Source organism: Paralichthys olivaceus, chromosome 8 (assembly GCF_024713975.1).
Source record: "Paralichthys olivaceus isolate ysfri-2021 chromosome 8, ASM2471397v2, whole genome shotgun sequence".
In the NCBI taxonomy this organism is placed as follows: domain Eukaryota; kingdom Metazoa; phylum Chordata; class Actinopteri; order Pleuronectiformes; family Paralichthyidae; genus Paralichthys; species Paralichthys olivaceus.
This window is the reverse complement of record NC_091100.1, coordinates 19195374-19207465: the sequence shown is the minus strand read 5'-3', so window position 1 is coordinate 19207465 and position 12092 is coordinate 19195374. Positions and strand designations below refer to the sequence as shown.

General features: G+C 39.5%; 1 protein-coding gene across 1 annotated transcript; it reads left to right on the top strand.

Annotated features, from left to right (window-relative positions):
* The first annotated feature begins 2623 nt into the window (after positions 1 to 2623).
* Positions 2624 to 8567, top strand: pycr1b (pyrroline-5-carboxylate reductase 1b). Its single transcript, XM_020084400.2, has 9 exons — positions 2624 to 2824; positions 3325 to 3418; positions 4152 to 4222; positions 4420 to 4599; positions 4800 to 4907; positions 5134 to 5247; positions 5978 to 6070; positions 6572 to 6735; positions 7233 to 8567. The coding sequence occupies exons 2-9, from the start codon at positions 3352 to 3354 to the stop codon at positions 7414 to 7416; spliced, it is 981 nt and encodes a 326-aa protein (XP_019939959.1). The 5' UTR covers positions 2624 to 2824; positions 3325 to 3351; the 3' UTR covers positions 7417 to 8567.
* Positions 8568 to 12092: the final 3525 nt, after the last annotated feature.

The following is a 12092-nucleotide window of genomic DNA, read 5'->3' as shown; positions in this document are numbered from 1 at the left end:
GATGGGGGACAGATTCTAAAATAGTCTGAATTAAATCAGGAGTCACTGATATTTCCTGACTTGAAATTTCTTGTTTGAGTCTAGCCCCAAAAACCCTGGATGCTAAAATTCCCATAATGCAACTGCATCCTTGATTAGATGTCCCTCTTCTGAAAAACAACTTGCAACTTTCATTCTCCATACTTCCACTTTGAACTAATTGTAAACTTTCTGTAAAATAATGAACTGATATTAACATTCTATTAAAGAAAAAAGTCTCTGGCTGGAGCTGAGATAATAATAACCCTAAATCACTAGGGTCATTTTGTCAGAATGAACACAGAAGAGATTATACCACAGTTTTTAGGCTTATCCACCTCAATTACATACTTGCAGTGCAGAGAATCAGCATTCACACATAAGAATGTTAAATTGATCTATCACAGAATCCAACAATTAGAAATCCTGGCAAAGTAAATGTTGATTTTAAGGTGTTTGCATATACACCTGTAGGGAGCTAACTGATGATATGTATCAATTTGTCCAGCTAACCAAAGAGGAGCAGTATCCTCACAGCTGACGCTGCTGAAGCACAACCTCAGGCCATGCATTCTATCTAAATATAGACAGGAGGATCAGCATCCCTCCGGCGGTCCTGCCGCACTGTGAGAAGATAAATGGAATGTGGCCCCTCAGAGGAGACATATAGTACCTATACTGTGGTGTAAATTTAGTCTGGAATGGCTGAGACACATGAAAGGAAGAGGCAGACGGATGGACAAGAGGATCGCTTCTATTAAAACATGCAGAGGGCAGATTTTAGCATTAAAAGCAGCAAGACGGGTCCAGGGCAGATTTTCAGAATATATATTGAATTGCTTCAGGGATAGGAGGCTAACCTGTATTCAAATGCCATGACTCATTAGTGTATCTAGGGTCCAAGTCTGCTTTATTTCAGATTCTGTCAAATCTAAGGGGGAGAGGAAGAAGTATTCGTCTACAGTCTCCTGTTAGAATAACAATCCTTCATTCAAATTCAGGCTTTTCTGGTTCCATGAAATGTTTTTGGGATTCAGGTTTGAATATCAGTGTATTTGCATTCTCAATGATCAGCTCGGAGCCTGGACTTGGGTTATTCATGTGGATGATTTAGTTTGTAGGGATGTGAAAATGTAATATGATGTTTTTATGTGCGAAGCCTCGAGAAGACTTATGATGTATCATAAAAACTGCACCTGTATCAATATAAAAATTAATAAATACTAATATTGTGGCTGCTTGTCTTTACATGATTTTCAAGGCAAAATATAACCAACATCATATAAAGAGGTAAGTGCTGAAAGCCTGTTATTACCCTATTATTCTGCACTTTCAAAATAATATTTTGGCATAACGCTAAAGCATGAGGCATGGAGACAAGTGTAACATGGAGAATATTCATATGATGTGTCTGTTGTAAAGTCTTGTCCTTGAATCTTCATCAGGTAGTTCTCTTAGCACATAGTAAAGAAAAATTAAGTACTATTTGAGTAGATTGGTAATGAGCTGCTATTATTCCCTTTGATTATTATTGAGTCATTAAGAAATTGTAGCTCCTTTTTCAATTTGTATGTTGTATGTATGTTTCATAAACCAGTTGTGTGTTTTGCAGTTGCATGGAGTAAAAAATATTAAATGCTCCTCTTAGTGGACTATTGAAGTTTAAATGAGCATCAAATGGAAATAAAATACACCAAAACAGTACTCAGATATAATGATGTACAGTATTGAGTAAATATACTGAAAAAGATGGCCCACAGAGTATTCACACTTCACCTGATCCATCCCCTCTTTGACGATGTATTTACCATGATTGATTACCTGGTAGATTATTGATTACCAGCAAATACTGTGGGTTACTCATTCAGAAAATCTTGCTTCATATGCTTACATGTTGGATATCCTCATGATTTTGTGTATCTCTACGTATCATGTGAACATAAAACGATACACATTTGTATGTAATCAGTGTGTGTAGAAGGTTAAACTATTTATACAAGTCTTTCCAGCCCACAGCAATAAGACCGTACAATTCCCACCTCTGATAGTACTTACTAGTAATTACTGCTGCAATAACTGTCAATTTATTGATTTCTTTTGCTCATATTATATTCATGCTCATTTTACAACATACAGTCATATTAATTATTTTAGTCATGTCAAACAAGTACTGCAATTTTGCACCTTGCCTCTTTGTGTTCTTGCTCATGTCCTTGACCTGCGGCTGTGACATAACAGTTTCCCAACTGGGATCAATAAAGTTCATCTAATCTAATTTAAAAAGAAGAGTTTAACAACTTGTGATAAATAATGACGAGAACTGGATTGTGATAATCATCAATACAGAACTTTTTTATCTTGATATAATATTTAAACTCGTCCTTGCAGCCATGACTCAGGCGGTGTTCCTAGGTGGATCAACAGCATCTGGCTGTCTGCTGACTCCAGTCGCTCGGACCAGTCCGTGTTGACTCAGTCAGATGTGGGATGAATAGATGTTGTATCAACATGACTTACCTAACTCTTCTGATCTGATCTGCCTGCATGATCCCACACAACTGATGCAACCTGTAAGACCCGCCCTGATTCTACAATCTAGTTCTTCATTGGTCAGACGCTCAGGCTGCCCCTGCCGTGATTGGCCAGTGTCGCTGCTCGTTGCAAGTGAAAGAGTGCCGCGGGGACAGAGGAAGCCACGTTGACACCGAAGTGTTTCATGGTGGAGGTTTCGTGTGTCTGCCCTCGGGAGGTAACGGTCACGTCGACGGGTAACATCCGTGAGCTCCACTGAAACATCCAGGGAAAGGTAACGACCACCGTGTAATGTTATTGTGTCGCTTTTATCAGCTAGCACAGCGGCTAGCTAGCACAGCCGCTAGCCCAGGACAGGTGGAGGTTAGCTAGCTACACTGTGCTAACATCCAGATTCATCGGACTGAGCTAGTTATCACTCTGAAGACACTAACAATGGGAAACCAGCACTGACTGAAATAATACTCTGGTAGTGTTGGTTAGTTAAGGTACAAGCTCAGCTTCTCACTCAGATGGGAAACAAAGCTGTCATGTTCCTAAGTGACATTTAATGGAGTCTCCCACTGAAACAGACTGAGCTGACCACTATCATAAAGCAGTGGTTCCACCAGGGTTTCCAGGGTGTTTCATCATCCTCCACTCTCTCTGGACCTACTGCAGGATTTTCCTCCACAAAGTCTGTCTGTGTGCTTTTAACAAGTCAGAGCTGGATACACAAGTAAGTCCAGGCTACTGAAGTACATGACTGTCACTACCAGCTTCTTTGATTTGCAGGACAGAGACGCCAGCACATCTGACAGGATGAGTGTTGGATTCATTGGAGCAGGCCAGCTGGCCCATGCCCTGGTGAAAGGGTTCACAGCTGCAGGTGAGGTTACTGTCTTTATTATGCAAGCTCCACCATGCACTGAAACTATTACCTTACATCAGCCATGTTTGACCAGGAGAACACTTGTCAATTACAGCTTATATCAATACCCATATTGTGTAGAAATGTTGTCGATATATATATATATATATAGATAGATACGTACTTTTGTTTTTATTTGCCAATGATTAAGCTTTAGTTTAAAACCCTTATTGCAAAACAAATGGAGCCGAGGCTTGATATTTTAGTTTAACTATAAACTATTAAAAATAACTTAATATGAAAACAAATACATAGACTTGAATTAAGAATTGTTTATTTTTCTTTTACATTAAAATGTAAATATAAGTTTGCATATTTACTATAGTTTTTTCTGTAAGATAAGTATTCATATCAGCAAACATAAACACAGATATATCTGTGAAAGGCTCTTATTGATTCAGGTGACTGATGAATCTCTCAGGCTCTAGAAAAATGCAAAACAAGGCATATAGAGCTGCACCCGTAGACCCATGATTCCCAAATATATAAACTTCCACAATTCTGAAATCATGTTTATGATCTGACTAAATGTTCATGTTACTTATTTGAATTGTTTATTTCCTTTATAGTCTTTTACCTGTACTATTAACTTTACTGGTGCAACATGTGAACCTTCCTGTTTGGGATCAGGACACGTGTTATTTCCCATCTCAGTTTACTTCTCCTTTCTCACTCTCCACTTCCTCTACAGGTGTGATTGCTACACACAGGATTACAGCCAGCTCTCCAGATACAGACCTGCCCACAGTCGCAGGGCTGAGGGTGAGAGGACAAGTTTCTGCATGGCTGTAGGGTGGTGTCTAAAAATGAAAAGTGGTGGTGTGTGATTGAGGGCCTTGTGTAGGAGGTTATTATTTGTGCATGCAGCTGTATTAACACCAGTTTATTTTTTCAGTGCCTTTTAACATCCCCTCACTTCCCCATCACCAATTCCCCCCAATGTTCTTCTTCTTCTGCAGAAAATGGGGGTGAACCTGACAACGAGCAACAAAGAGGCCGTCAATAAGAGCGACGTGCTTTTCCTGGCTGTGAAACCTCACATCATCCCCTTCGTTCTGGATGAGATTGGGCCAGACATCGAGGACCGTCACCTCATCGTGTCCTGTGCTGCAGGTGTCACCATCAGCTCCATAGAGAAGGTCTGCCTCCTTCACCATTTCTCTCTCTCGCTGCTCTGTAATCCGCTCAGGCTTCTTGGACACTCCACCTTCTTATTTGTTTTCTGTCTCAAGTTATTTTTAGTGAAGTTGTTTTGTCATTAATCCGGAAGTAGAAATAGTTTTTCATCCTGTCTGTTCTAAATACCTATCCTCTGTTTCCATTGTTGTAATTTTAACAGAAACTGCTTCAGTATCGCTCAACTCCTAAAGTCATGAGGTGTATGACAAATACTCCGGTGGTGGTGAAAGAGGGAGCCACCGTGTACGCCACCGGGACACATGCAGAGGTAACAGAGATGGAAGCACTTGATGAGTCAAATAATTTATGAATGCATTAATAGAAAGTAGTTATTTATGTTTTTTAGGATATCAGTCTTTACTCACACCATACTGTGTTATATGACATGTGCCATTGTTTGCCTGCACTTCAAATAAACTTAAGAGATAAAGAAAGCTGCACAGGAAGTGTTGTTTTTAATCTTGATTATCAGCATGTTTTCCTCCGCCTCTTAGGTTGAGGATGGCAAGTTACTGGAGCAGCTGATGGCCAGTGTAGGATTCTGCACTGAGGTGGAGGAGGACCTCATCGATGCCGTCACCGGTCTGAGTGGCAGCGGACCAGCCTACGTGAGTGACTGATTGTTCTGTGCTTGTCAGAAAAGTATGTGAGGTTAGCAGATCCACCCTGAATCAGAGAAGGTGTCACAGACTACAACTGTGTGATCTGACATGGAGGAAGTAATCTGTGTAATCCTTTTGAAATGTTGCCCAGTTGGTGATTACGTCATGTCAACAGTCACAGTTCGTTTAAAATCTTGTATCAATCGTCGTTCTGGTAAAGCTAGCATCATATTTCCAAACTCTTTTTGGAAGCGAGTCACTTATTTATACTAATGCTACTCATCTGAGATGCTGCCACTATTTATGTCTATTTTAAGCTGTCTGGGTTCACACCCAGTGTCTCAAGTAAGAATTATTTGTTTTCATTATCTATCACTCTTTAGATTCAATATTTTGTCAAAATCAATGACAGTAGTGATCTGAATTAAACAAACCGAAGAGTGTGGACTCACAATGTATTAAATTCATAATGAGAGTACTGATCTTCATAACTAAGCATCAAATAAATTATATTTTTATTTTACAAATCACAATTTTTTTTGTATGGATTGATTTAGTTGATTAATTAACAACTCATCTTAGCTTTTTACCCTGCAGTAAATACCAGGTGGTTGAGGAAATTAAAATAATTGAGTCTGTCAGGTTTTATTCTGTTTTCATCATTGAGCTTGAGATTCACGGTTTTTTGTTTTCTTCTCATTGTTGCTTTAATAGAAAAATATTTTTGTTTTTACAGGCATTCACGGCCCTGGATGCTCTCGCAGACGGAGGAGTGAAGATGGGTCTGCCCAGGAGACTTGCTGTCAGACTTGGAGCTCAAGCCCTATTGGTTGGTTGTGTGTTTATCTGTGTTGTGCCATGTTGTTTCTCCCTGAGTCGTGGGCAGTCTGTGTATCGGGATTTAATTGCTTCATTCAGTGTACCCAACATTTTTCTGTCTCATATCTGCTGACTTTAATTTATTAAAATTATGTAACCATAAAAATATCTAAGCTTGCATGTTATTCTGATGCAACAGAATAAATAAAGATGTTCTGACTTAAAAAAAAAAAACTAGAATAGCACAGTTTTTGAAATTGTAGTAGCTGCTTCAGACTCTCTTTTCAGCTATTTCTGTGTTACACATTGAAGATGAATGCTCTGCGAGTCTCCTCTTATTTGTGGGAAATGCTTACAGAGGGCACTGTAGTAGTAATGTTTACAGACTGGCACCATGTTGCCAAATCTTTACATTTGCTTGGATTTGAGCAGTTCTACATTACACCTGTGACATCATGATGACAGAAAGATTTCCTTCCTACAAATCCTCATCTCCTGCGTTTCATTTCAGGGAGCAGCTAAGATGTTACTGGCCTCGGATCAGCACCCTGGCCAGCTGAAGGACAACGTGTGCTCACCAGGGGGCGCCACCATCCATGCCCTGCATGTTCTGGAGAGCGGTGGCTTCCGCAGCCTTCTGATCAACGCAGTGGAGTCTTCGTGCATCAGGACACGGTGAGAGACTTCTAAAAAGAAATGCAGATCGTACATGTACAACGCCTCCATCTCTTTGCTCCTGGGTGCTGAAATTTGCATAACCCCAGCAATTTTCTATCAAGGTTACACTTTTCTGTCTACAAAATCTGAAATAATGAGAAATATCCAGCAATTTAAAAAAATATGTTTTAGCCAAACTGTTGTACGATTTTTGCTCTCAATATGATAATTTTTTTATTCTATTCAGCTTTCAAGCCCATGAAGAACAGCTAAATTATACATTTTATATAATAGCAATACTATATTTTCTAATTATGTGCTTTATTTAAACGTTACACCATACATTCCAATACAATTCTCTCTTGAACCTACTCCAATGGCACATAAACTCTGATATTAACACTCAGAACTTTCTGGGCTGTTGGTATCTTCTTGCTTTTCATTGATAAACTTTATGGAAACGTGATACATACTAAAACCTTCATTTGTACTGTACACCTGACATGATGTCACAGAGAGCTGCAGTACCTGGCAGACCAGGAGCGCATTTCTCCAGCTGCCATTAAGAAAACCACACTGGACAAGGTGCTCCAGCAGCCTGGAGTCTCGGTCAGCGGAGTGGCTAATGGGAACGGCAGGTCAGGGCTCAACCTGTTCAACAACAACAATCGCGGCCCTGGGGTCCAGAAGAAGAACTGAGTACACAGAGGGGCAGGCACACACACACACACACACACATACACATGTTACAGGTTTAAGTATAGTGTTTGTACACATGGAGTAAAAAAATGCATAATATTCAGACATCGAAAGGAAACAGACTCAGGACTGGTCATGAAATCACGTTAAAATTGCTTTGCCAAATCATTTATTCATACTTGAATGACTTTTGGACAGTGGACCTGATGGTGTCACTGCCAGTTTATACACAAGCACAAGTGTATTCTGGGTACATTGCTCACAGTTACAGCCTTATGTTGTGATACAGGATTACAGTCTACAATCACACAAATCCATATACACACTGAAGAGCAAAAGTGCATTTACAATTTGTTATCTGGGCAGTTGAATGGTGATGACCCAGTGGGCCATCATGGGATCCTGGTACACACTAGGCAGCAGATGGCTGCTGGGAAACATCAAGCTGTTTATGTCTTCAATGTCTACTTTCTAAAAACATGAAGCTACAATGTTAATCATGGTGTGTCCTTCTTTAGTTAGTGCACTTATCTTTGTTTATCCAACAGTATTATGCTGTTAAAGACTGAGTATGGGTTGAACAACATTTTAACGTTTTTTTTTTTTCTTACTGTTTTTATTATCATATAACACTACGGTCCTCATGGATAAAATACCTTCCCTGTGTGTGTCATTGGGATTTTTAGCACATTAAGAACATTGTGCCTTCGACCCATAACTTTTTCTCAACATTAAGGTCATTCCAAGCTTTAAACCTCTGATGTCAACAGTTTTCCTCGCAACCCTCTGTTAACATTTCATATGTTTTTGTTGTGCTCTAAGGACATTGTGGGTCTTGACCTGTTTTATCTTGAATCTTCAAAAGTTTCTCACCATGAAGGCCCTTTTTTGTGTTTTCTGTCACAGGAGAATGTGATGTTATTAGCTGCAAGAAAGTCTATTTCATTTAAACAGCTTGCTGAAGAATATTTAAGTATGGTAATGAAAGCCTAAAATCTGCCACCAATCCGTCCTAATTGTGTCATTTGTATTGTTCTGTATATTTTTTTTATCCCCATCAATGTTAGATGTTATGTACGCATTGATTCGGCATATCAACCTCTGAATTAGTGTGATTGACAGAAAGACTACATTAAAGAGGCAGAATCAAACACCATTGTTCCAAAGCTGGTTTGTCTTGAACTGAGTTACATTTCTACTGTTAAAGCCCTGCACTGTCCTCTTCCTTTTTACTGGCTCCACATGTTTTGTGTAGTAAATGTGTTCCTCTTGCACGAGAATTAACCAGATTGTTCTGTCAGTGAAGTCATTAACATGCACCCTGGCCTGCAGATGGTGCTGTGTGATCATGGACCATTTAAACATGTTCATGAAGATCACATTACACTTCACACAGCTGCCACTTCAGAGGGACTTAAAATTGACCCTGGCCTAAAATCAAATATAACCACACCTCCTCACTCATTGGTTCACAGCATTAACTGCAGCGCTGCAGTTACATGTTTCACCTACTGTCCATCCAAAACACTGGTTGGTCACTGCCTCTTCACAGAATCAGATTTTGCATATGTCATAAATAATAATGGTGAAAGTGTTTTTTTCCTGGCCTGGAGATGCATTATGATTGGCTGATCTAAGAGGATGCACAGTCCAATTTTAGAAGCTGTCCGTCAGCAGGACATATGACCAGTGTGTGAGGACATGAATTCCCTCTGCTCCTCTTTGTCAGAGGTGTTCATGTCATTATTACCTAACCAGTTTAGAAACCAAGGGTGCTGTCAATGTTGAGATAACCTTTAAGTAAAAGTGCCCCATTATGAATAAAAGTGCTTTGTTTAATGTCCTAAATATTATCAGGCACTTTAAATCTTCAATAGTTTTTCTGCACAGAAATGCCCCAGTGGTCAATCTATTATTATATATATGACATTAGATTGTTATATGAATACATCATTGCTTTAGTGTTATAGCTGCTGCTCAATTAAACAACATGGGCAGTTGAGATAGGAAATTACTGGAACTGTTAACAATTACCCATCTGAAATGTGACAAGCAGCCCAGAAGAGCCACTGCTTTTTTCTAAATGATCACTAGTCACAAAGTTGCTTTAATTTTGGCATGCATTAATGATGATGATTTTTATGAGCTTTAACCATTTTATTCATATAAACAAAATCGTATAATGGACACCATGGTGGCGCAAGAAGGATCCTCAAGCTTTCCATGTCGAGTTTTCATGTTCTCCATGTGTCTGTGGGTTTTCTCCAGGTAATCAGGCTTCCTCCCCACAATTTACACACTAGCTATTGTAGGATTAGTTTATTTTTCTTAAACTAACACACACCAGTGTCCCTTGATTAAATTGCAACCCACATGCTCTTAGTGCTCTTGGGCTGTTTATTTGTGCGTGCAATGGTTTTTCCTACGCCGCTGAAGTGTCTTGGTAATCCCTTTTTTATGCCATAAGGTTATTCTCCGCTTGCTCCTGTCGCTCTCTGTTAAGATTAGCCATTCCCGCGGAGACTTCCATTTGCCTCTCATTATTAGACTTCTGTTGCGGCGGCTTTAAGTGCCTCCATTCTGCCCAAGGTGAGGAGGCTGCGTTCTGTGTCAATCATTTTGACACCGGCAGAGCGTCTAAGATGGCAGTTCAGTGGCGGATAATCCTAGAGTTGGAAAGTTTGGACTGTGTGTGTGTGTGCGTGTGTGTGTTTGTGTGAGCATGTGCAAAATCCAGCCCAGCATGGGATTTCTGTCCACAGGTAGGCCAGATGCTACCTGTCATCTCCATTCAATCAATGCAATCACTGACCTTTGCAACATGGTTGTTTGCATATCGTATCAAGGCCAGGAGGAGAGCCAGACACCAAGATGAGTACAGAGATGGAGAGGCTCTTTCTCTTCTTTTTGTTGCTCTCCTCCATCACCACCTCCTAGGGACATCTGCCTCATCATTTTTACAATGAAAAACAGACAAGCAAGTACAGAGGTGTTTGTTTGTAGTGGCGGTCGTCCATGTTCCTGTTTTAGTGTTTGTGCCCTGCAGTATCATCGTGTGTGTGTGTGTGTGTGTGTGTGTGTGTGTGTGTGTGTGTGTGTGTGTGTGTGTGTGTGTGTGTGTGTGTGAGAGATCTCTGGGCTGATACTGTATCAGTCTGGTGCAGCTGTCTGGTGGAACGGTTGCAGAAAAGAGGAAGCTCTTATTGTTACCACAGTCAGTGAATCTGCAGCTTGTGCTTCTCTTTGGTGCAAATGTGAAGTGTACAGGTCTCCAGGGTTCCTCTCAGGCGCACACACACACCTACCTACAAACACACACACCTACCTACCTACCTGTGTTCTACTGATGCTTTTGTGGGAAAGAGACGTGAAAGTATTCAGACCACTTTACTTTTGCATACTTTATTGTAATTTTGCCCATCAGTCTACACTCATTCATAATGATAATATAACTTTGTTTGTATAGCACTTATATAAATAATGTTCTAATGTGATTTACAAGATTTATGGGAATAAAACAACTCAGCAAGAAAAAAAACAAACTAAGAAGTAATGTAAAAGAAAACACTAAAAACAGGCGACTTCTGTTAAAATCAAGCAATAAAAGGCTTTCCTATAAAAATGTGTTTTAAGCAATGGTTTTAAAACAAATTTAGTGCTGGCAAGTTTAATCTCTTCCTGGCAAGGAGTTTGGAGCCTTGGGGTCCTAATGGCAGGAGCCTGGTAAGCCTGAGTCACTAGGCTTAACTTTGGAACTGCTACCAAGTGTTGGTTTGAAATAAAAAATAAAATAAATAAAAATCAAACTTAAATTTAACTGGCAGCCAATGAAGGGAGAAGTGTGAGACAGTGTTGATAGAGTAGATAGTGTTGATTAAAATACAGGCAGCAGAATTCCTCCCTGAAGCTGAGCAACAGGATGGACTGGTACATGTAAACATTGCATTGCAGTAGTCCAGGTGTGAGAAGACAAAGGTCTGAATAAGCTTTTGTTGGTCTGGAGAAGACTGACCTGGATGAATTTTGGCTTCATTCCTTAGGGAGGTTATTGACATGGACTTTTTAAAATGTAGTTTTGAATCAAATGTGGCTGTGGATTTCATGTTGCTTGCCAGTGAAACAATAAATGGTGTTTCTAACCAATAAAGAAAAAGACATTTATTTTTTTGAAATGTCTCATTCACAAAGGTTTTCAGACATAAGTCAGTATTATGTAGAATCACCTTTGGCAACAGTTACAACTTTTTTTTAAAGTAAGAATTCAATTGTTTAGAATCAACATTGCTATCTTTCACAGTGAGGCTATAACTATCACTTGCAACTTTGAGGTTTAAGTATGGTGCCATGCAATTGTGGAAACGAAACTTCTATATAGATGTAGACATGTTTTTTACACAGCTTAAATTGGTCAAATATACAAACACAGCATATATACGTTAAACTTTTTGTAAGACAAACTCAAATTGCTTCTTCAAATGTACAGATAAACCTGTAAATAAAGCTCAGATAAACGTTTCGGAGTAAAAAGTAGATTCTCTCTGTCTGAAATATAGTAGTGTGTAATGTGATGTTGCATAAACTTTTAATACTCAGCTCAAAATGCTAGAATTTTCCTCCAAGTGTTTCTTAAACAGCACTTTTGTGAACGTCACATCACTGTGTTTCTGACACAGCAG

What these genes read in the sequence shown, in the direction of transcription:
- pycr1b (XM_020084400.2), top strand. Translation starts at nt 3,352, where the DNA reads ATGAGTGTTGGATTCATTGGAGCAGGCCAGCTGGCCCATGCCCTGGTG. An exon ending in CCATCAGCTCCATAGAGAAG is followed by an intron (nt 4,600 to 4,799) that starts GTCTGCCTCCTT and finishes TAATTTTAACAG; the next exon opens with AAACTGCTTCAGTATCGCTC. An exon ending in CCACCGGGACACATGCAGAG is followed by an intron (nt 4,908 to 5,133) that starts GTAACAGAGATG and finishes TCCGCCTCTTAG; the next exon opens with GTTGAGGATGGCAAGTTACT.